At 34.6% G+C, this 26,496-nt stretch overlaps 2 protein-coding genes across 2 annotated transcripts in view; both read right to left on the reverse strand.

The window, feature by feature from the left end:
• Positions 1 to 9,483, reverse strand: part of LOC132558332 (uncharacterized) — a 132,732-nt gene extending 123,249 nt beyond the window's left edge. Inside the window, exons 1-2 of the mRNA XM_060222879.1 lie at positions 9,020 to 9,483; positions 7,980 to 8,683 (exon numbers count right to left, since the gene is read on the reverse strand). Coding sequence (XP_060078862.1) covers positions 7,980 to 8,683; positions 9,020 to 9,483 — 1,168 coding nt within the window. The remainder of the gene's footprint in view (positions 1 to 7,979; positions 8,684 to 9,019) is intronic.
• An 11,131-nt stretch (positions 9,484 to 20,614) lies between these two features.
• Positions 20,615 to 26,429, reverse strand: LOC132558296 (ragulator complex protein LAMTOR1-like). Its single transcript, XM_060222840.1, has 6 exons — positions 26,326 to 26,429; positions 24,786 to 24,862; positions 24,160 to 24,246; positions 23,220 to 23,297; positions 22,446 to 22,575; positions 20,615 to 22,092 (listed from the first exon to the last, which is right to left on the reverse strand). The coding sequence occupies exons 1-6, from the start codon at positions 26,365 to 26,367 to the stop codon at positions 22,000 to 22,002; spliced, it is 507 nt and encodes a 168-aa protein (XP_060078823.1). The 5' UTR covers positions 26,368 to 26,429; the 3' UTR covers positions 20,615 to 21,999.
• Between the last annotated feature and the right edge of the window lie 67 nt (positions 26,430 to 26,496).

Consider the following 26,496-nt stretch of genomic DNA (forward strand, 5'->3'; position numbering starts at 1 on the left):
TAATTACATTTGTAAAATATGATCTCAAACGGATCATATACATTTATCAACGTAAGCACAAACAACTTCGCAAAACTATTCTGGTGTGAAAGTATTTGATTTCCTTTCAAACACAATTCGAATAACTTACCAGTTAATTGATCTATAGATAAAATGTCGAGAACAAACAAACATTAAATCCTGTAGCCAAAGGGTTAGAGAAATACAGCATTAATTCAATATATCATATGTTCAGACGCGCCAATCACATACAATTTTAGTGGACGAAGTTATCTTGATCAACGAGAGAAATAAAGAACAAACAATGATAGCTGACAAAGAACGATACATAGATCTGAATAGCAAAAAAGCGGTACGACAGAATATGAACATATGAAAATCCAGCCAAGCATTAACAGCTTCATGACTAATCTCAAAACTACATATTTAAAACTCTTCAATATTCTGTATCTAACAATGGTAATTTTGATGTAAACTTCTAACTCTGTTTGTTATTTAAAACTGAAATCTTCGATGACATGAAAAGGTAGATAGGGTCTTTTTTTATTCAGAAAAATATTTTTAAGCTATCAGTTATGTAAGAAGTGTGCGTTTTCCTGTTAACTTGAAGTACTTCAGCAGAAATAGCGGTGATGTAGCCAAGCAGACGATGTGATATGTTATCTGGGACAAGTAATTAGATCATATCCGAACAATGACGTTTTTATACAGCATTGTTATGAGCAAACGCCGCCATTATCAACGTCCCATCCAGTTTAACGGCTAAATTCAAAAAGATATCTATCGCTCTTGGTGTTTCTAAAACATTCTGTCCATGTTCAATTATGCTCAATTGGTCTGCAAAACCAGACCCTATGGCTACCATACTGGACAGCATATTGTACAGATGTCACGTCCGGAGAGATGTGTCCTAGTGTAGTGGACATACATGACGGAATTGTTCGTCTGAAGGTATTTCATCACATGCTATTTATTCATTAATTATATATCATTTTTTAATATTCTTATTTTTTCATTAAATAATTTATGTAATTATTTACTACTTTCATATTGTCTTAATGTTTTTTGGCAATTCGTTTTAAAGGAGAACCGCAAACACCCAAACACTCTATGATATTTCATTATTTGCTTATATCATGTCGTCTGATGTCTTGATTCTACAACACGGAGAATTTCGAGAACAATATCAACCAAATACTCATGTATGACGTCACCAAATTAGTGAGTTCGAGTTCCGTCAATATTTTTTATATAGGAAAATCTATTTTATTTTCGAAATACCGATAAAGGCGTGTTTTGTTTATATCTGAATATGCCTGAAGATGGTTTCAACTTAATCAAATATGATAAAATATGCTAAAAACAAAATATTGACATGCTAATAAAATCTTTATTCAAAAGACACTTCGACATTACAAGAGCAAAAAATAAGAACAAAAGAAATATGAAGATTTATGGATCATGGATATGTCTGACTAATCTGAAGGGCAGGTGCCATTGCTTCATCCGGGATATCAACCATTAGATACTTAGTGAGTTTATGTAACGTCATGAAAACCAAATATATAACAACGAAGCGAGTATGATGTTAACTACATCTATCGTAATATCGCGCTAAGAAATGAGACTTTTCATCGACCCGAGTCAGAGACCTGTGTTGTAATTTTGTCAGTCAGCTGTCGACATCAGTCACGGAAATCGTAATACTGGTAACAGGTCATTGGATATCGAGTCCACTTCAATGTAAATCTTTGGGATGAGAAAGCGGGTTCCTTCTATATACTTATCAAAAATTCATAAAAGTGAAATCGGTTGCGAGAAAAACGAAAAATCAAAAGAAAAATGTTAAAAGCAGTCTAAATATCTTAAACGAATATTATGTAAATAAAAACTACACACTGATGAATTATTTAGCTAATGTAGCGAGAACAAAACATCAAGAAAATATCAACATGTCAACCATAATCCAAACTCAAATACCATGAAGCTAGAGCAGAATATGAACACAAGAAATATTTACAGGACGACTACTGGATAAGCACAAAGAGAATAAGACCAGTTGTTCCGGAAGAGTAGGCGTCTGTTGCTTCATATGGGCTGGATGCGCGGTACCTGCGCAATTCTATTGAAGGGAAACTCATATTATTTCAGTAGAAAGAGCTTCAGAATTCATTCATCGATGCCATTTACCACAAAAAAAGCAAAATGTTTTCATTTTACAAAATACAAACGGAGACAATGTGGAAAGAAAAAAAATAAATGAAATGCTTCATAATATTATTTAAACCAAAGCTAAACAAGCTAACCTGAGAATTACCTCCCTTGTTCTACTATATTGTCTGTACTGTGATGTCATTATCAATATTAATTGGTGAGCATCTGAAGATTAAGAAAGAAAGCGCTAATGCTTAGCACTTTGTAATATGTTTGTGTATTGTGAAGTTATGTTTTCCTCGCATTCAATTATCTTTCTTTTTTTCAACTATTTCGTTGATATTTGAACTACGTTTGATCAATATAATCCATTAAGTATATCTTTTGAAATTCTAACAGTTAGTAGAAATACGAATCCGTGGATTAAGATTGCCTACGGATTCAACGAATATAAATTCCGCACAAAAAATAATTGTTTTACAGTAGCTTTTCATAGACTTATCCATCATCATATCTAACGATTATACAAAAGACACACAAATGAATTACAACATTTAATAATTTATAGTTAGATACAGTAGAGCCAAACTATGAAGTAAACTGTGCCATACAGCTGTTTCGTCCTGCTAGGACTCGTCCCTGGTGCTGAGGGCTTAAATGTTGAAGTCTTGGAGGCGACTAAGGATAATCAAAAGTGAAAAAAGAAAAGCCAAAATTTAGACGGGGAGGTGCAACAGCCCCAAAGTGAAAGAAATTTCGTAATTTTTATACACAAGATAATTTTAGAACGGCGGCAAGTACAGGATTCGAATGGTTTAAAAGGGCTTTTGTTGCCTGCTTTGATCAGCTCTTTGATAAATTCAGCCGAGAAAGGACACAGTTTCTTCCTATGTTTATCAAAAAAAAATGTGTAGGAAGATTTTACCATCGTGCATAGCAAAGATTCGCATGATTTAATCCCCAGCTTAATTTATATTTATATCAGTAAAATTTCTATATGAAACGCAACTGAATAAAGAAATACTCTGTTAATGCGTGGTAAGTTACTGTGCAATGTCACGATCAACTGTGGTAATTACTAATTGTACAAGTTGGTTTATTATGATTAGCGATATAAATATCCTTTTCTGTAACTTGCAGATATGCATCGAATTCCTAACACCCCGTGACAGCCATATAATGTTACACAGGAATCGCTTGGGGCTTTCCAGTACCAGGCAAGAGAACCATTTCAATGACGTCAGATAAACATGCATCCTTTTACTTAAGAAAAGAATTCATGATCAGAAAATTTGACAGGATATTTCCAAAATGCACTTCTATATAGTCAATAAGATCATATGCGTTAGAGATTTTAAGCAAACATTTTTTGTAATTCTGTATTCCAAGTTTAAGAGAGCGTCTTCATTATCTCCCTTGCGATAAATACTCTAATACAAACTCGTTTTGTCATATAGCACTGCACCAGGATTTCTGGGAGACTATAAAATAATATTTAAAGGGAGAAAGTCAGATTAAGCAGATTAAAACTGACAGATGACATGAGAAATGCATAAACACGATGATTGGTGGAAAGCATTATCCGGGTTAATATGTCATTCGAGATTTATTTGACAAAGAGAACGACACAGAAGTGTCAAGTCCAATGAACCACGTTGTATCAGGGGTTACTCAAATGCTCTGAGACTAAATACCTTCGGGTTCACCAAGTCTCAATTTCTTTTTTTTTCACGTGACCTTGATTACCAAGCTTTGTTTGAGAGCATACACGTTATACCGTAAACAAAACCATAATTGAAACACAAAACAATTAACTTAAGGCAAAATGACAAAAGGAGCGGTTGTCGGTGAAAAGTACAAGTATGTCTTATAATTATCTGCTTAATTGTCATTTAGATATACTTAGTACGTGAAAGTAACGCCTGCAATGTTAATACCGAAACACTTAAGACCGAATGGCACACTGAAAGTTTGTGAAAAGCGTCTCTCCTAAAATGTGTTATAATAGATATCCGTTTGTCGGTATATCTGCATAGGATTAGAGAAATCCTGATATTCGGAGCTTTTCCGGGATTTTCAGTTAAACCGAACTGTTTAATCACATTTTGAGGTGCAGTAATGTTACGTTACTGTTAAGTGTCTTTTTCGAGGATCGGCAGTAAATGAATCATAATTATATCTATCTATCTATCTAAGTCAAGATAAGCATATCCGTCTATTGTACAATAATTACAGACTTTGTTCATCTGCCAAAGTGAGGGTGAGACGGAAACAGACATTCATTTGTACAATAGAAATCTGGTATGAGAATGAGATTGTTTTTTTTAACTTGAATTAAAGTGAAAGTGGACAGTTAAAAGTAAAGAGCACAATTAATGTAAACAATAACATAAGCAGTTGTAATAGTGTTTAAGATTACATAATTGTTTGACAAAAACATGATAAAGTAATATCCCAATGTTTTAAACTATTTGAAATTTGTGTAAATGTATATTGGTATGCATATGACGAGCTGGCATGGAATTTCAACATGATATATATGCAGATCAAACTGCATTAAAAAATTCAAGATGGCTGAAAATCATTTTCACGGAGTGCACGTTTATGCTTTGTTTTATTATCATTTTTTTTTTTTTTTTCGTGTGGAAAGCTTTTGATTATTATATCAATGGTGTTCCCGATAGATGTAACTCACACAAAATACTAGAGCAAATTTTACGATTTCTCGTTTTTACTAAGACGAGCACAGTTTTCCAAATGGAATATTATCATAGCGCTCACGATCATAATTGTATTTTAGAGTGCTCTTTGAGAGTGTTGATTTCCCGATAGCCTCAGCTTTCAAATGAAAAACTAAAGTTTCTTCAATTAGGTAACATTGCTAGTTTCTTCATGTTTTTCGTCGACCCCAGTTAAATGAGGAAATAAGATACACTTATTTAAGTAATGGTTGTGTAGCACGATTCTGTTGATAATGAAAAGCAAGTACTGCTTCAACGTGAAGATACTGCTGTGGAGCAGTACACATGTTCCGTTATACATACTTAATTGTTGTATCCAATAGTTCATGGATGTGGCGAGATGCTTAGTCAGAAAACATATTGCTTTTGGTACAAACCAATTAAAAACAACCCCTGTGACATGTATATGACAGTTTAAGAATAAAAAAGATATTTTTGTAAGAGGTTTTCACAAACAGCGTAGGCACTTTATCGTTACGATGTATATGATTTCCAAGAACAGTCATATCAAGTTGACGTGAAACCTGTTCAAACTGCTCTTCGTCTTCGTCAACTACACGGAGCCTACACTAATTAGTGAAAAATCCAAATTGATGCATAAGGTAAGGAGAGAACATAGCAGAAAGGAATTGTAATCGATAGCAATAACTACCGACAGATTCTATGAGAACTGCATCTTTCTGTCTTTTTTTTTCCGAGTTTGTTTAATTTGTGATGCTGTTAGAACAGATACCCATCCACAACTTAGTAAGACCTAGCATACATGGATAGCTGTACCAAAATATGTCGTTATGGCACTAAATGCAAAATACGAACTTACTGTGTATTTCAATGTATATTAAACATGTAGATAGACATTTCTATCAATATCAGATATTTATAGTTACTAAAGGATATTATTGATTGGAAATATGTCCTGCATATTACAGGTTTCAAGGAAAGATCTTTTCACTTAAATAATACACGAAAATCAATTAATTCCAATACAATCGTGAATAACTACTGGTTGTTTAATCGATAAAATTCATCACATATCACTTCCCATTGTCTTTTTCCAGTATAATGGAAACATGGCATTTTTCCCCCTCTAAAATTTGAACTAAAAATCGGAAGATTCAAATTGATATCATTTAATAGAGCTGTGAAAATGGCACTGACTGGCGCCATTATATTTATCATTGACCCGGATTGACTTCATATCAGCTTGATACCCCATCTGGTAACCGTTTATTGTTTAAATATGCGATAAATGTATAAAGACGGCGAGAACAATCATTGTATATAACACCGTAACAGCAAATTAGATATATGTTTTTTTCGTTGTTATTTCCTTTGTTTTTTGTGACCAATGGAAATGAACTTGGATCTCGATGTACTTAGCAACCGTTACGCCCATTGTTCATGGTCCATCTGGAGAACTGTACGGCAAATAGTAAAGTACTAATTCAGTTTGGGAACATTATGAACGTTCTGCGTATGTAATAATCATAAAATGTTTTTATTACAGCACCTCCAGGTGGTGAAGGCAGATTCAAAAGAAAATTACAGCCATAGCAAACCCATATATCCGGATAGATCATGTTCCCAGTACACAGAGCCAGCTCAAACGAAAATTATGTTTACGAAATGATGTCTTACTGTGTAGCAAATTATTACAACCATAAAACAGGAAAAAATCCTTTGTGGCCTAATTACCTACAGCATATTTGCCAGTAATTACACTTACTATGCCAGCAAGAGTATCTGACACACAGAAATTAGTTATAACAGGGGTTGTCTGACATTTTGTAGTACATAAATATTGTGTATGTCGTCTATCGTTATGTCATAACTTGTATGTCGTACAGTGGTTATTTTTGTTTTTATCTCGGTTAATGTTGCATCAGTGGCATTATGTGTTATTAAGTATAAAACCAATTGACCCCTGAACTTTTTTAATTTCATTTGATAGTTCTTTATAACTTACATATCGGCTATATTAGGTACACGATACACCATGGTTTGTCATGCCAAACACAAATACATGTTCTATCGGTAAAAAGTGGGGTCAACATATATGGGAATTTAACATTAGTATAGGCCCTACTTGGAATTTTAAAATATGATTACCATAAACCGAAATGGGTACCAGAAGCTTAAATACGGAAAAGTTAGCCTTGGAATTGATTTCTTATAAAATGGGAGCTCCTTGACTAACAACTTGGTGGGTGTTAAAGCAGCTGTTATGTAATTCCTTCTAGTGCATTATTATGAGGCAATTCCAATAAAATTATGTCATTAATGTGTACACATTATACCTACCAACATTTTGCTACTACATATCACACTATTTCAGAAGAAACGTTCCTTTTATGTTGAAACTGCAGCCAAAATTCATTTTAAAAAGCCATTACTTTTGAGAAAAGTACCGTTTTGGACACTTCATTTTCATACTTCCGAAACTAGTCTATTTTCTTACTTGCTTGAAAGTTGGCCCGGATGATATCTTTCAAAAGGAATATTCTAGGAAAAAATGAAAACCGGTAAATTTGTCCTTTTACACATTTGCTTAAAAACCAAAGAAACACTGATTTTTTTCATTTTCGTTAAATAGTGACAGCTTAATAACCAAAAGTCTGTAGATTTTTCTATTTGACAAGGTGGTTGTTCATGTCAATTTGTATCAGTTTGGTTAACATTGCTGAACTTGACCACTGTTCAAGGTCACACAAATGAAAGTTGTTAAAATAAAGACATTTTTGTGCAAGTTTCACAATTTGAAGATTTAGTCAGCAGCTTTATACAAATCTTTTGATGAAGGTAAAAAAGTGACTTTATTAGATAGATTATGTACAGTATAAGTGACGGGTTTTGCCTTTGTCAGTTCCGATCCATAATTTGTATCACTTTGAGAAGCTAATAAGAGATAGAACAGTTGCAGTTTGCAGCACATTACATTGCGTTTTAGTGTAGCAGAACTGCTCAAGTGATTGCTTGTTCGAACTTGAGTGTTGCATAGACTGGGTTAGTTTGATCTTGACTGAACATAACCCAAGAAATACAAAATGCACGCAACGTGTGCACACATTCCAACGGTTCGCTTGCCCGCTGGACAGACACAGCAGTAATCTTTGACAGGGTTATCTTGATCATTTCTGTCAAATGCAATCCAAACATTGTTTTTTGGCATCGATTTGTGCCTTGAATGGATTTGGCCTCGGAGAAGATTTTCAACATGCTGATAGAACCAAACTTCAAAGTCTCCAGCAGGAGTCAGATGGTCAGCAATATCACTGGGTGCTACTTTCAACTGGTATGATCCGCAGGTTACTGTTTCTAAATATTCCATATCCATAAACTCTATTGAACAGGCATCAAGTTTCACCCAGTTGGCCTTGTTGCGCCTAGACAGGTCAGGTTCATCTGCAACACTTGAGGTCAAGGTGTGTGGCAGAGCCAAACGTGATTGCATTCGTTCAGCAGGGCGACGATCCCTCAAGTCCCTCTCTGGTGTGGACACATAAATTGGTCCACCTACAGCATTCAAGGAAGCAGTAGCTACTTTAACCAGTTCTTCTATGACACTAAGGACGTAGTTTGAGCTGAGTTTCATTCGACCATGGTAGCTCTCCACAACCCATCTTGACTGGCGATCCTCGTTGGCAGTAAGTGCATTATGCTGTGTCTGACCTGACAGAAGATAGGAAGGCATATACACAGAAAACCTTGAACCTCGCAGCAGCACCAACACATCCCTAAACCCCCGGTCAACAATCACATTGTAATCTTCACTGAGCCAAAAGGTCGGGCTGTCAAGATATTTGCATCATTTTCATTGCCATAAAAAGGCCCAATAGTGTCTAGTACATAACCATCTGGAAAGACAATGTTCATGAATTTAACATAGTTGCACTTCTTTTGCCCACAGTATGAGGATATTTGAAGGGGGTGATCAGCACTTCTTTTGACATAAATATAGGCACCATCAAGGATTACAGTTACTTTGTCCCCGTAAAAAAAATCTTGTAAAGCCAGTGTTGTGGCACTTAGCATCCTCTCGGGTAATGTGTCTTGGACCAAGGAAACGGGGCACAATGGTCTGGCACAAGACTTTTAAGACACTGTGAAATGTGTGAGACACAAACTGGCGGTTTGTCAGACCACACAAGACACCAAGTTGAGACCATGAAATATTGATCTTCAGTTTAACCCAGAAAAGAAACAAAACATAGAATGTAGAGGAACATGATCCTCTATTGATGTGTGGGGAGCAAATGCTATGGATTTGCTGCATTTGTTCAAGTGTGTAACCAGTCCATGCTTTGAATTCTTCATTTCTGAGATGGTCTACAACTATGCCTGAGTTGGTTGGAGTACCATCAGGAAGGAAATTGCTAAGTTCAAGAAGGTCATTGATAACCTGATTAGCTCTTTCTTGAAGATGAAGAGCTAACGGTTCCCTTGTTTGCAAAGAAGGATTCAGAAAGTCACCAATTACATGGTAATTATAAACACGAGCATCAGGGGGACACCAAGGAAAATGGAAAAAAATATCAAGTTTGTCCTGGCACGCTGGGGTATAGTGCCCTCTTTTCTGCATATGACACATCTTTTATATGAATCGCCACCACAAAATAATTTCTCAACAGAGATTAGTGGTAGTTGGTTGGATGACATGAAGTCAGTGTAAGCATCATCTGCATCGCCAGGTCATCTGGAGTGCTCATACCAGAAGATTCATACAATTCAGACTGCAATGGCCTTTGCTTGAGGTACCGCTTGGAGCACTTTCCACATAATAGGCGTTCTTCTGTTATGCTAATGATCTCAGCAGTCAGCAACTGGTGCAGCCAGTTATACTAGGGTAAATATACATGTCTTATTTGAGCTCGGGCTCCTTAAGATAAACTTTTCAACCTGGTTTTGCAACCATGAAATATAGACTAAGATTCAACTGTAAATAATGAACTTAACACACTTTGATATATTCTTCGTTTCGTGAAAATTTTGCATTTTTTTAAATCAAAGTTATCAATATGCTTACATTTTTTATGCCAATATAACATATGTGGTATCAAAATAACGGACATTTTATGAACTTTAGGCTGGTATATAAATAATTTCATTTAAAATTCCCATGTAGAAATTATTTGTCATTATGTTAGGGTACCATTTTCACTCAACCTGTGTTATACAAGGAGGTCCAGTATTACTATAAGTAGTTGTAATGACTAATTGTTTTGATGTATCTACACATGGCGGAAAAATAATAGAAATCTGTGTGGGGCCAAATGTTGACCCCTCCTTTAGTAATATCTTCTAAAATCATTGTATTATTTTGATTATTTATTGATAATGAATTTCATTTATTCTACAACAATTGCGAAACAAGTTATTTCAACTTATACTAATCACTCTTGTTGGCCCGGATGTAAGCGCGGGAGGGGTCTTATTATAGGGAGAAACCGGAGTAACCGGGGAAAACCCACGTGGTCGGGCAGGTGACCCAATACCTTTTCACGTCTGTTCCGGAAATCGAATCCCGGACGGCCACCCGACAACTCTATTAATTATTTATTATCGAAAATAAGTCATACTTCTAGAATCCATTTATATGTAATACTCCGGTAACTTTATCATCCAGCGACATTTATGTAATTTTTAACAACACAAGTATTATTTTGTCGTGCAGAGTTACCTGCTCTTGTTAGCAGGTATTGTTTACGTCATTTGTTTGTGAGAGTAACGTCATGGGAAAAGAACGCAATATTCTCATGCGAAACAAATAACACAATCAATATTGATAAGAGGAGAGAAATCTACATTGCGAAAAGAAAATGAAACTTAAAGAGTTTTGACAGATGTATAAATATTTCTTTTGTTGGTATGAAATCAGTTGTGGCAAAATTTGTATTGGAATAGAAGTTCTTATAACACAACCAGTAGAAGATTACTGTGACGTTTCGGTGATTTCACGGTCACCTTCATCAAACAAATGACCAGTGTTGAGCGTACTAGCACTAACGTACGTCGTGTACAAGATGGTATGGAATCGACCAACTTTTTCGGCTGCACTATAATCTTGTGTACACTAAGTGTGACGTAAACAACTGATGGCCGTCAATTACATATATGTGACGTGAACAACTGCTGACATTCCAGTAGATCTGTATGAGGTGAACAACTGCTGACTGTCCAAAAATGTCTGTGTAGCTTGAATAATTGCTGACTCTGTCCTATTCCTCATTCCTCGGTGTGACGTCAAGACTAGATGACGTTCTGCAGTGTTTCTGTGTGACGTCAACACCTTATGACTCTCTGCAGTGTCTCTGTGTGACGTCAAAGCAATGATACTGCCAAGAAGTATTGATGTAGCTTTCCATTAGATAAAGAAACTAAACTACCAGGGAGTGTTCATGTAACTTCCCATTAGATAAGGAAACTAAACTACCAGGGATTGTTCATGTAACTTCCCATTAGATAAGGAAACTAAACTACCAGGGAGTGTTCATGTAACTTCCCATTGGATAAAACTAAACTACCAGGGAGTGTTCATGTAACTTCCCATTGGATAAAACTAAACTACCAGGGAGTGTTCATGTAACTTCCCATTGGATAAAACTAAACTACCAGGGAGTGTTCATGTAACTTCTCATGATATAACTCATTCTCGATACTCTAGGGATTGCGATTAATTTCGTTCGCTACACCCCTTGAACATGTCATGGCACAACTGAAGGCACAAGCAAGTTATTTGATTGGTTTCAGGGCAAAAACTGACCAATTACAGGCTGATCCTGTTGAAGATTACAAAGGAGCACCGTTATGCAACATTAAGATTTATTTAACTTACATCAGAGGATCAAACTAGTCTTTTTGTCTTGTCCACAAGGTGGCACACATGGTCTCTTTGGTTTTGCCATGCCATGTTCCGGAAGTGATCGTATCCCCTGGAGTATCGAGGACATGTTCAAGGTTGCAAAAAGTGGAAGTGATAGTATCCCCTGGAGTATCGAGGATGGTTCCATGGGCACAGAGAGCGAAGTGATCGTATCCCCTGGAGTATCGAGGATGGTTCCATGGGTACAGAGAGCGAAAGTGATCGTATCCCCTGGAGTATCGAGGATGGTTCCATGGGTACAGAGAGCGGAAGTGACCGTATCCGCTGGAGTATCGAGGATGGTTCCATGGGTACAGAGAGCGGAAGTGACCGTATCCCCTGGAGCACCGAGGATGGTTCCATGGACACAGAGAGCGGAAGTGACCGTATCCCCTGGATTATCGAGGATGGTTCCATGGGTACAGAGAGCGGAAGTGACCGTATCTCGTGGAGTATCGAGGATAGTTCCATGGGTACAGAGAGCGGAAGTGACCGTATCCCCTGGAGTATCGAGGATGGTTCCATGGGTACAGAGAGCGGAAGTGACCGTATCCCCTGGAGTATCGAGGATGGTTACATGGGTACAGAGAGCGGAAGTGATCGCGGTATTTAGGCACACTATGATGTTAACATACGCACCAATGCCACCTGAATCCGTAAAATACAAGTCGGCTTACTCAAGTATTGTAACGTCGATAAAATTATTCACGAGTTGAGAGGTCAAAGTTTCGCCTAATTAGATTGTAATTCTCAGGTTAAATATAAAGACTCATATTCGTCCTATTAGCCGAATAGAAAGAGAGATATTTGTAAACTGTAAAAAAAAAAAAACCAAAAAAAACAAAAACAAAAAAAAAATTGATTACCATTAAATGCAAAACAATTGTCTATAGTTTTATTCTCATAAACATATGTCTGTATTGTTTCATCTTGAAATACCCAACTTCTTGGAATGACTTGTTTGACCTCAGTAGAGTATGAAGGAAAATGGTTTTGACATACAAGAAAGTTTTAGCGAAATAACAAAATTATTGTTGACGTAGATGCATTTGCTAATAATGAATTACCCAAAACAATTGTAGCAGTTACTGTTATCGTTTTGACCACAAAGCTGTTTCACTGAACAGAACATCCCAAGCCAGATATCTCCAAATCAAATAAATCACATTCACATCAAACACTGATTTATAGTAGCTACGAAATCAATCTGATTTTATTTCATTACTGCTAGCAAGTTAAATATCATATTTTGTCAGCACGAAATATTGCACAGGATATATAAGGAATGTGATATCGTTAGCTATAACCAAATATGAGATAAAAGGGCAGTTCTGCCTTTGTAGCTAGTAACTTGATATATTTAAAACACGTACGTCAGCATGTCTTTCTTTTAAAGCTTACACGTATGTGAAATCTCAAAAGGAGAGACAAGCATCTACAATTAGAGGCTAAGTAAACATCGATTTCTACAACTACGTTAAAATATAAAGGTTCCATAGTATCTATTGAAATCTTCTCAATACTAGCTGTTCCAACGGTTGCATATTTTGATCCTGTAATTAATAAGGTTTAATCAAAAGTAACGATTCACGCAACAGACTTGTTCAGTTTACTTATTGATACTGTCAATCATCAATAAAAATGTGATTGATTTTATATCAAGATGCAACAATCTTGTAGCAGAAATCAAATTAGCAAATATTAATGATGAAATAACACCCGTTGTGTTGTATGAAATCAGACAATAGATTGAATACTGCATGGTTTGTCGGCATTTTTACTGTGTGTGATACCAATATGAGATATCTCAAGTAGTGCTTAGTTGCCATAAAAGAGGCTTCATGCGTGATCGTATTGGAATGAGGCACGATTTGTACGTTCAATCAAGGACACGGATATCATTTTATTTCTATTTATCGTCATCGTGTTTCGTGATACGAACAGGTATAGTCATATATGTTTTACGACTTGTTTCGACCCTTTTAACCGAATGTATACAAAGTTTGGTTAATCAGATATCCGGTTATCGCGTATAGTAGCGATAGTATCGCCTAAGAAATGACATTAACAAGCATTCTACCTTTATACAAACCATCACTAGATTGAGTTTATTCGTCTCATCAATGTCCCGTTGCAAATAGATGATAGAGTATATTGAAACTATAGAAACTAATCAAAAATAAGAGAGAAAGATAATCAATCACTCCTGTGCTATGTAGACAGAAAGATTGCGCTACTCGATTTATCGTATTAAACAATTCGTTCCTTCTCTGTCTCCATTACACAATGACAATACAACTAAGGTAATATTACCATTCCCGTTCAAAATAAGAGTATCTACCAGTTTATCAAAGTTCTCTGTTAAATTTTATGTTCATCAGTTAGATATATTTAATCAAGTATCAATGATCGTATAAACATGTATTTGAGTGGACTGACAACTTTACGTTATAAATAATTCTGTGACTATAACTTGTAGACGATTGGTTGTTTACAAGTTGAATACTGGATAGCCTTGTTATTCAATGGCCCGGTGACAAAATTACCCCAAACAAAAAAAATGAGATAATTTCAAAAAAAAAAAAAAAAAAAATTATCAGTAGAAATTAAAATTATTTATGAAATTTTAGAACTGTTTGTATGAACAATGCTGATATGCCAATCGTTTCGTTGTTATAAAAGGCTGGAGATTTAGTGGGTGGACATTTGTTCGGTTACATCGTCTACAAGGATATGCTGTTTCCGTGTTGTGTCATTGTGTGCGATAACAACACAGCGGGACCCACATTTAATTACTTATGGACTTTCGCATTATCATCAACAATTCCTATTTGAGTTAAATATTTATCTGTATCGCCCTGTTATATTGAGATTACCGATATTTTGATTTTCGCTTTATGCACTAATTTGATATAGTGTTACGCTACTACAAGTTAGTGCTCTATGCAATCCGCTGTATGATATGTTCCAAACATTAATACAGAAATTGCTTAATAGTTGATTTTGCCGATAACATTTTCACTTGTCATATAATTGCACGGATCAGATTTCAGGATTACGTCAACTATCCAAAAATCATCGAGAACTTTCCCAAAAACATAACTGGTTATAAAGTACAGTTAATTAACGAGATTACTTTTAAACAATTTGATTTGAAATTAACTTTAGTGAGTATAAAATAAATAATTTGACGTTTTCATGACAACTGAGTCTGTTGAGAAACCATTGAATAACAGAAAGTGGGAAATGGGTGCATCGATGCATGAACGCCTGTATATAATACGCAAATTGTGGTCAGCTTGTAATTGTGAATTATTACAAAATTACATCTTATAAAATACCTCGATAGCGTCGTTCCTAGTCTGTCCCCTTCACAGATATCTTTACAATCTATTATCTATCACATATTGAAGCCATGTAACGGGTTTGCAGATTGAACACCTATGGAGCCGTTTGATTACCGTGCATGCCATGTTCTATCTCAATTTACGAAATAAGATATGTGCAATGCGTTATCAATATCAATAACGACAAAAATTGTCCCATAAAATGGAATATTTGGCCATACGTTCTTTCCAGAATGTGTCTGCATATCTTCATTTATTAGTGTCCGCGTTCATTTTCTCCATCCAGACTTTGTAAATTAGATCAATCTCAAGGGAGATGCAAATTTATGACATTTTTTTTTTCATTCCTGCTTGGTAGTGTTTCTATACATGCCTGTAAACTCTACATTTACTTGCATGCTAGAAACATTGGTCCGTAATCACTTATAATAAATATCATGTAGATTTTGAATCAAATTAGCCTCGCTCTCGTTTAACGGTCACTTAGACCAAGAAGTATCACGAAAAGCCATCTTTGTGACTTTCTAATATTACAATAAATTGAAAATGGTTATGACATGGATGTTCTACTCCATTAAGAACGTCACGGCTAAATTAGATTTGCATAAACAAACTCGGAGATAATATCACACCGACGGGATCCTGACGTACTGATATATGCGATATGGTTTCGTTTAAGAAGCTTTTGACATATTTGAATAACCTTCAGAATTTAATTTTACAAGTTATTGTTGCCAAATATCATTATTTTCATTATTACATATATTTCGCCCACTTACTGGTTTGTTTCGGAATCACAATTCTGCCACAGGAACGAGAAGACGGTGCACCACAAAAGCATTACAACGTCAAAATATAGTACTTCTTATCAAATACTTGCCTGCTTTAACCATAAAATATCGCCGTAAAATAGATCGATCTTTACATTTACATTCCCGACATATGCTGCTGTCCTATGCAGAACTTTCGCATTTTAAACTTCACAAAGTGACAGCTTTCCGTCATATTTTTATTTCTAGATAGCAACACCCATGCTGTTACTACCAATGGGGCGATATGAAGTTGAAGGTACTTGATACTCGTAACTGGTGGTCAACCTTGTTCTCATATGGATCGAGACAGTACTTTTTCTGGATTTCAGCCAAAATGACATCACATTTTCTCCATGCGCCCAAAATTAATACACGGAAAAAACACACCAGTGATGATATGCGAAAAGGCACCGATTAAACTTGACTCGTTCATTTAATTGCAAATGACAGCCTTTTATGGAAATTGTGATATTGCGAGCAACATCAACGCGATATTCATGATTTATTGTATCGAAAAGAATACAAATATGAATATGTTGATATTGTATCTCCAGCTGGAAATCGGTGCTATATGTTTTAATGATAAACGAAGTAAAATCAAGTTTTAAGAGAGAGTTGAAAATTGAAAGAAATATCTGGACAGGATGAAAATGCTGGAAAATAACAAAATAATTTTGAATCAAATGTCTGTACATAAGTACAGTCTATCAAGTCCCTGAGATATTTGTTTTTAAAAAAAATGTGGGTATGGAGATTTCCGTACAAGCTTAAAATGTTTAAAAAGGGCAATAACTCCTTTAAATATTGTTGAATCGAACTGCAGTGAGGAAAACAATATTCTATCACATAGCTGAAATCAGTTCAACGCTGTGAGATATCTTCAGACAATACAAGCATTATGGAAATAATCAGGGACAGTGTCTCTTCCAAGTACAGTCGAATCTCTATGCCATGGCCATAGAGCCTGCCATGTCTGAAATTGAAAACTGAGAGAAGAGATCTCTTGACTGAATATTGACATTATGACAGCAGCATGGGGCAGTGGTTTTTCTAAATACAGTTAAACCAAAATGCTGTTCAGCTTAGTGTCATGGTGATTTAGCCTGCCAAGTTTGAAAGAAATGAGTTGAAATTCTAGAGACAAATTTGACATTACAAAAAAAAACAAAAAACAAACAAACAAACAAACAAACAAACGAATGAACCTAACTGTTCCAAATACACTGAAATTAAACTGTCGTTCAGGAAAACACAACTTCATGCCATGGTCATTAAGCTTACCAAGTTTAAAAAAAGAGATCGGTTGAAAACTTGTGAGAGGAGATCTCCAGACAGATAAAAGTCAATGACGGACAACGCCATACCACAATACGTCCGTTATATTTTGACGTCTGAAAGAGAGATATATTGATGAAACATGCATGCTTCTGCTTTGATGGAAACTTACAGCAACAGTCCAAATCATGATAAAATTATAATCTTCCAATACGACTTCATAGAAATGTCTTTAGGTAGCAAAAGGATTTTCAAGCGAAGTATCAACATCCTATCAGTGTGTACATGACACACTCTGAAATCCTTCTTAACCGTGGGTGAAGGACAGAGGGGCGAATGGACTAAATCTCACAAGTATGTGTCTCCGGATCTTTGATGGCGAGGCGTAAAAAGTGTCATTCATTTCAACTCAAATTGTTATCAGATCGAAGTTGCTAATGCCATATTTCTAAACACAATGCCGTTGTTAGCAGTACTGTAAAATCTGTCGAAATAGATAATCTAGAATGCAGTGGGCAAAACACACATGTACTTGATGTTATTCTTAAATTATCTGATACATGAAAATAACAAAAGGTGTTTAATTGTGGGAATGGTGCACTTGTCTAGATTTTGACTTTTCCCCCCAAATACTTTGGATTTTTCTTATCGGCTTACAATTGAGGTCCTTATAATTACTGACGAGTAACAGAAGTACGAAAAAGCTGAACGATGCAGTTTCATTCATTGTTTGGCTCTACTTTGTCTGATCAAAGTATATCAAATGGTGTAATTCACTTAAGTGTCTTTTGTTCAACAGATTCTTTGTTCAGGCAATACAGATAAAACGAACAACTTGTTGAATTTTCAATACATTAGCATTTATTTCATTCAATTGCAAAAAAATAAAATGTATTTGTCACGTCAATACTTTCTTTATCAACAGGTCGCTTGCATGTCACATTCATTTCCAATCAAACATCTGTGTACTATCATTCAAAATACCAAGTAAATATTTTATGCGCTGTAGCACCATTCAGTGTTAGTATTAAGTCATTGCTAATAACAAACTTTGTCCGAAAATTGCAGGACTCAGACAATTTATAGAGCCTGAGAGTTTCGATTTATTAACAAATACAACATTTGTGTTTTCCTAATTAAAAGGGTTTTTTTTCAATATTTTGGTAATTTATCTATTTCAACTGCATTAATATATTATGACTATTTCAATTAAAATATCTGTAAATACTACTTCAGAAAGTCTGTTATTTATAGCATATAAACCACTTACATGCTATCGAAATAAAATTCAAAAGTTTACTGTAGACTAAGAAAAATATTCTTCAATGAAACACACATATACAGGTGATGATAATGCATGCATATTGATATCCTATGTAATGGTGCAGAAACATTTCCCAAACAAGAGTATTTTTTCTCATGTTATGTGTGCACAGTCAGGACCAAGAGAAAACAACAGCATACTGTTCTACTTTCACGAGATACACAATGCACTATCATTATAAGCTAAACTGATCACTGGAATTCCATTAACAAATTTGTTCTATTAAAACTTGGTTTGAATCAGCATCTAGCAAACACAGATACACTTCTTGGTTATCATACAAAAAGATACAGAAAACACTAGGTCTTCTAATATAAAAGTACATATAGCAACACATGACAAGCTGTTTTGTTCCTAGAACATTGTAATTTGTAAATACAATATTCAGGATCACAAAATATTTTTCATTCTAAGTTTGTACTCTGATATTGATAATTTGTAGACTTCTATATTGCTCTATAATTGTTATTCCCCCAGTCTTTTTTTTATTAAATTATCATGTTCTTTGGAGCCCAAACTAAACTATATTATAGACTACACTGACTGAATTAAAAATGAAAATATTAAGACTTTTGGAGTAACCTTCAAATTTGACATAAGGATAGAATATCTGATCCACCAAGTCCAATAATTACCAATTTTGAGGTCAAATTCTACCATCAAATGTCAAATTCCCATCAAATGTCAGATTCTACCATCCAATGTCAAATTCTACCGTCAAATGTCAAATTCTACCCTACCATCCAATGTCAAATTCTACCATCAAATGTCAGATTCTACCATCCAATGTCAAATTCTACCATCCAATGTCAAATTCTACCATCAAATATTGATGGCAATCAAGACTAAATCAGGTTTGGCTCTATCAATTTCTTCTGCCTCTTGGATTAAATCATATTGGAGAAGGTGAGAAAAATGTAATGTCTTAAAAGCATGTTCGATTATAATTTTTATACAAGCAAATCCAGTTCTAAGATGAGCGGGATGTAATTTGCTATATCACAGACAGGAATGATACACACATAATTTTAATAAATGCATACTGTATTAAGATGAATATGGACACAAGACAAAGGAGACTGGAAAGATTTGCATAAATAAAACACAGAAATATTTGACTGCCTCTCAATATAGACCAGCAAAGCTTTACAATCTTACATTTCCAACTGAGCTAAAACACAATACTTGAATCACCAAAAATGCATTATTCCTTAAAAAGAAAATTGCTTTTTGAAACTTTCATTTATAATGGAGCAATGTTTATTGACCTAGAGCTTGACATGATTGGCACACATCTGGAGGTTCCCTTAAATAGGAAATTATTAGCAGTGTCATATCTGGCCACCAAATTGTTACTATTTTGCAATATTTGGAAGAATCTTCATTCCTAATAAAATTGGAATAAAAAAAAACTATCAAGATTATTTGAAATTTACTTTCAAAATGAATCCTTAGATTTCTACATAAAGTGAATTCATATTCCAGAAGTAATTTGATCTGCATCATGCATAATTGTCATCAAATTAACAAGAAATCTTCACTGATATCACCTCTCATATTTGAAAATAATGTAAAACTGATGTTAGCTTTTGGTGTGTAAATAGCACTGAGTAAGGATTGTCGGTACATGCTATCACACACAGTTCATAGAACTGATACACTCATACATACCATGCACCAAACTTCATTAAATGTGACAGTGAAGTCTTGCCTGCACCTTGTCCAGTGATATTTTTGGTTAGCGCTTACTCCCACTAACATGTGTCGGTGATAAATACAACTATGTACAATAATCTCAACCATACTTACTATATACAATGCTCATACTTTTCAGACACACGTTTTTCATGACACTTTTTGCAGGGGTAGGGGTTGGGAGGAGAGTGGGAGGGAAGGATTTAGTGAGGAAAACTATTAAACAACATATTGCTTTTTTTAATGTTTTTACCAGTTTGTGTATTTACTTTCTCATAAAAAAATGTCCAAAATACATTTCACATTGCATGATTGAATTTCTTTGTCATTGACCATATCACTGAGAACAAATGTACCTTAGCAATGACATAACATCACACATGACCACTTTCAGTGTAAATATTTTCTAAGGGCACACAATTCCAACAGACTAGGTATTTGAACTGAAAGACTATGAACAAGATGATCCTAAGTGCCAATAACATGGTTCACTGGTCCAAACTGCTCAAATTTTGGAAAGGTCTGACCAGTGGATAGTGTAAACTAACCTGTATCATTTCACAACTAGATATGATAAAACAGGCTTGAATGGTACAGTTCAGCCCCTTGTTTGCCTTGAAATCTTTATCATTTCTGTTGTGAAAATTTGAGCTTTTTCAGTTACCACTGAACTGTCACCGACATCTGAACAACAGGGATCAGGCCCCAGTTGCTCAAAAATTTGAATTGTTGCCACTAATAAAAAAACTTTTAAACCCAAACTGACACTATTAATATCAATCTAAACTGTCTCAACAGGTATTCCCAACTTTTTTTCCATAAATATTTTGAAATCCTAGCTAACATCTGGTTAACTCTATCAAGCTTTCAGCAACTTGTGCCAAAATCGCAAAGTAAACGATACAAAAATGAGAAGCTTTAAGCTTAAATATATGAGTACTTTTAGAGGAATGACTGTTCAAATCATGATTAGATAATGCAAAATTTCTAGTACAATATACTTGTGAATTCAACACCATGGTAACACTGACAATACAACCTATTCTTATTTAAGTTCGCCTTACATACCTTCCTCTTACAGCCATGAAGTAAATGCTGTATGTAATGGAATATTAGTTACATACACGGTATAAATACATGTACATAATTCAGTTTTAAACAGAGAGCAGATAGATTGCACTTCAAGGAAAGAGTCTGGGTGTAAGGTGACATTTTCATTGAAAGCTCATTGCTATACATGACCCACAACGCATAAAGTTAGTCACATTTTTTATACAAAGGTACATACTCTGTATGATATATTTCTAAAAAATATGCAGACTTTAAGGTTTTGCAATATTATTCAAATTATCTCATGTTAAATTTCATTGAAAGATAACTATATGAATACATACAAAACAGTTTTATCAAAATTCAAACGACTGGTGTCAGTTATACAGACTTTTAAGAACAAACAACTTAATTGAGATAAAAAAAAAAAAAATCCAACCGTCTTGTTTACATTATTGATGGAAGGGAAGTAACTTGCGAACAGCACTTTGTTTTTCAGTGTCGGAAGGTATTGATTTTATGTTGGTGTATGCATGTTAGAACAATTCCATTAAAAAAGTCTTTTTAAAGGATCTTTAAATTGATCACTTTCATGTCAATGGATGGGTTCTCTGCCTGTTATGTTTATACATATTATCAAACAAATTATATGGGTGGCATCCCAAATGGGATCGGATAGATGTTAAACCGGAATAATCATTATTAATGTTTAGAGAGTGAACTAGTAGCGCTGTTGTTGATATCAAGGAACTCCGAATGGGACGACCAGGTCCTCCTTGTGCTCCACCTTCACTTCCTTTACTGCTTTACTTAGTCTTTCTGCTACATTTGTTATCTAAACAAAAACAAATCACATGATAAAAATACAATAACTTTGTTGTGATCACACATGTAAAATACAGAGGATATTGCATGCCCATGCAATATGGAATGTATTAAATGAGTTCAATAATTTCAAAAAAATGATTTCAACAAAAATATTATTACAGTTGTCTCCAATGATATCTATGACATGGTCATATGAGTTGGCACAACAGGCCAATTAAATGATAAATAATTAAACTTATGTACTTTTATTAACGGACACATCAAATTACTCGGAGATTAATCTTATACATATCTTCATTAAGTCAATAGATCACATGAAGCAAAAAAGCAAAGAGCAAAAACTCCCAAAAAAACTCATACCAGTTGTACATCAGCAATGGCGACAGGAGGCTGAGAGAGAGTTACTTGTGGTGTTGCTGTACTGTTTGGTAACATGTTCTTGTAACTGCGTCCCCTGCCCGAAGTGCCCAACTTCATATTAAGTCGACCACTGCCAAAATATGATTTTCAAATTAATTATTTGCAAATGCTTCCTCTGTATTAATTGAAGGCTACCAGAAAAAGAATCTTACCATTGGTGATAATGTTTTGCGGGTAGTTCTATTTAGGAAATAAATGAATTAATAAACTTTGTAAAATTCTAGAAAATGTTTATAACTGATAAGTAATTAATATGTCTTGTTTTTTTTTTATTTGAAACCATCAGGGTAATGGAAAAACCATTCAAACCAATGCAGGGAGCACTGTTCTCAGAAAATTAATTCTATGATTTATCCGGTATATCAATTTTGTTTACATGTATGAAGACCAATGAAAGTAACCAAAAACAAATCGTTATTTACTGTCAAACTTCCAAAATCTACATCTCATACATATACTAGTATTCCAATAAATCGGACATGAACATCTATAAATATCCTTTGTTCCATGATAGGAATATCTTATTCATTTACTTGGATTAAATTTTATGAGAATTTTCCATCATTTATCAAATCATTTATCTACAATCACAGCATGGAGTTAGTAGTGCAACATATTACAGCTGTGGCAGCTAATAAACTGAGTACATCTCAACAATTATCACACGATTTTTTTCATAAATTAATCTTCCTACACATATAAACTGATACCGACCTATACTGCTGTGACCGGTCATGGTATTCTTGGTTTTCTACAGTTTGGCCATCAATAGCACCAACATCTATTACGTTTCTAAAGAAACAAACATAAACATGCCATCATATTCAAAACATTGAAAAAGTATGTCTACAATATTTAGGCTTCATATTTGAAGAATTATTAAGAATCTATTCTGGAAAAAAATGCAGCCAATCTTATTATTTTTTAACGATTATAACTTTACATTAACAGACAATACTTGACAACATTTTGAAATTACCATAATTTGATTTTTGAATAAATCTAGTTCTACAAGAGATCCCAGAGGGATCTTGACGCCCACCATTGTTTGATCTTTATATGCTCTATGAAAGTTGGATCTTTTCCCTTCTTTTCTCTTCTCTGTTTTTGCTCTTAATGATAAGACATTTGATCATTCCTTTGCAGAAATAGCCATGATAATCTTTACCTGCCAAATCAAAATTGGCCATCTGAAAGCCATTTTGTTTCTTCTGATCAGTCTCAAAATCAAACAAGCACAAGAAGAGATGAAAGGGAACATAGGTATGAAATTTAAGAAAGATCCATCCAGTACTTCTCAAGAACTAGCAATAACAAACTTTCAAAGTTAAAGTACAAGATGGCAGTTTGTCAGCCATTTTGTTTTTCTTATCAGTCCCAAAATCGAACAGGCACAACTAGGGACAAAGGGGAACCTACATATGCAATTTGAGAAAGATCCATCTTATACTTCTCAAGAAATAACTATTACAAAAATTGTTTACCGATGGACAGACCACAGATGCAGAGCGACTTAAATAGCCCACCATGATGATGGTGGGCTAAAAATTGAGGAAAATAATTAGAGTCTCCCTCCTAATAAGTGGGGTTTGGTAAGTATGACAGAGTAAGAATTTTTGGTGTATTATGATAAATATACAATAAAAAACACTACCTGGCTGTATTGTGAAGTATTCTTTCCAATGCAGACTGTTCGTCCCCTTTCTGTGAGTGTTGCTGTGCAATTGAGTTATATCCATCTCTGAAAGTATTGAAAAAAATTACTGTACACTATATTATGTGGAACAGAAATCATAGGGGTTTCAAACACTGTTTGTTTTTCAAACAATATTTGGTAATGATCTTGAAATGTAACAATGTAATTGTATGGTAGAACTATCAATATCATCTCATTCCCAATATAATATCTTTAAAAATTCAATACCCTCTTCACAGTTGACTGTTGAATATAGCCAACAGAAATTAAAATGTAGCACAGAACATGGACATTTTCAATTAAGCCATGCTAAAGACATACATGTGATCATAAGAAATTGGAGTGGAACCACAAGAAATCTGATAAAAAAAACTCAATTGTTCCAGAAATTTACAAACAAGTGAACTCTACAAAATGAATTTCAAATAATCCATATTATATGTACAATACATTTCCCCTGAATCTGAACTAGAAATAACATTTGACATCTAAAGTGATGGTTTTAGTCGTCTCTAAAAGTGCTTCCTCAATATAACAGCTCAACAGCTTGTACAATATTTTGTATTTGATAAACAAATATTTACCCAATTTGTGTCTGTGGAGTTGAATTGTTACTCACAGGGTCTCCTAATAGTCTAGAAGTTTCATTGGCATCAGAATTCTGAAAAAAGAAAGAAAACAAAAACACCATTAAAAGTGTTCCTATTTCTAAATAACAATTATATATTGTATGTAAACAACAATACATGTATGTAGATTGTATACTGATTTTCGGCATTCATATTCAGGGCCCTCACACCCCATTTTGGGACTGATGCCCTGGGCACTTAGAATTGAGAAAAATAACAGTGTTTTCCTAAGAATTAAGAAAACTTGGGGTCTAAATTGGGAAAAAAAGATACTATTTTGCATTGGGAATTCGGCCCCAAATCTGGCAGATCGAGAGCCCTGATATTTGTGTCCTGGACTAATGTAGGATTACTAGGGTAACTCAAAATTTGAGGCCCAAATATATATCTCAACAAAATGGGACTCATCAGAATTTTGGAAATGGGTGTTTTGGCGTCGTCTAAATATTGTAAATGTACTGAGCTAAATTTTGCATAATTAGAATTTTATGCATTAAAGCTTTTTTGAAAAGCACAATGATGAATTTGCACCCCACAGTAATTGCTATATAAACCATGTGCAACAGTATATAATTTAAAATGTTTTCTTAAACTTTCTGATTTTTTTAATCAATCTGTGAAAATGACCAATTTCTGGCTTCTGTTCTGGATGAAGCTGACATCATCCATTGATATGAACTGCAATTTTCTCAGTATGGGAATAAAATGTTACACTTGAAAAATAAACAATGGATTTTATTTTGAAAGTTACCCAGTATTAATCCATAGGTATATGCTATAGTATGATGTTAAAGAGTATGTATACCTTGTGCGTCACAAAATTTGTCACAAAATAAACAATGTATACTCATTTAATCAATACTTCCAGGTAACTTTAAATTGATAAAGTGCATACTTTGATATACTATAACAATGGAGCAAATATCCGCTTTTTGATCAAGTTGGAATTTATTCATTTAAAAATCTCAGTATTCATTGAACTCGCACAATATAACAGATATTACTATTTATGATTATCTGCTTGGTTGTTAGTAAGGATATGTATTTCCATGTATTATGCTTCTGAAATATTTGTTCAATTGAAATAAGGTAAAACAATATTGACCATTTCATAAGATTTTAGGCTGTCATTTTATTAAGACTCTTCCGCTTAGTGTGAATCTTCTATAAAACGGTACCGGTATAATTTGAAAAGATGATTCGGCCCTTGATCTGTACTCAGTCACCAGATTTTTGTAAGGTAAAGTGATAACAATTATGTTTCATAAAACGCCGACATGCTGTTTGTAAAAAGCATTAGTTTTCCTGCTATATTAGTATTTGCTATCATATCACATATAAGATGTACGACACTACTGTGATCTGATTCTGTTGACCGATAAACAAACGACTTCGCCCCCTCCCTCATCCTGTCAAAACCGTGCAGACGACAAAGACCCGATGACGCCTCATAAAGTAAGACTTATGAAAATGTCAAAGTAAATAAGTAAATCACCAAATAATCCTTTTCCTCGTCGCTGCTAAAACAGCACCCCATTTCATAGGGAAATGTTTCCAAGTGCTTATCTGGATGTCGGTCGTTCTCCTCTTCCCACTTAAGACGACCTTCACCTTCTAGCACATGACTTCTAGAACGCAGTGAATGCTTCCCATTTTTTCTGGATTC

Source organism: Ylistrum balloti, unplaced genomic scaffold (genome assembly GCF_031769215.1).
Source record: "Ylistrum balloti isolate Yb309-2 unplaced genomic scaffold, AGI_CSIRO_Ybal_v1 Utg370780, whole genome shotgun sequence".
Lineage (NCBI taxonomy): Eukaryota > Metazoa > Mollusca > Bivalvia > Pectinida > Pectinidae > Ylistrum > Ylistrum balloti.

Bases quoted from the DNA above. Each gene is read 5' to 3' on its own strand.
- LOC132558296 (XM_060222840.1), bottom strand. From the start codon at position 26,367: ATGGGGTGCTGTTTTAGCAGCGACGAGGAAAAGGATTATTTG. The intron at 22,576-23,219 runs GTCGGTATCAGT...ATATTTTGGCAG, and splicing joins GACCGGTCACAGCAGTATAG to TGGTCGACTTAATATGAAGT. The intron at 22,093-22,445 runs GTATGAGTTTTT...GTTTTTGTTTAG, and splicing joins CCATTGCTGATGTACAACTG to ATAACAAATGTAGCAGAAAG.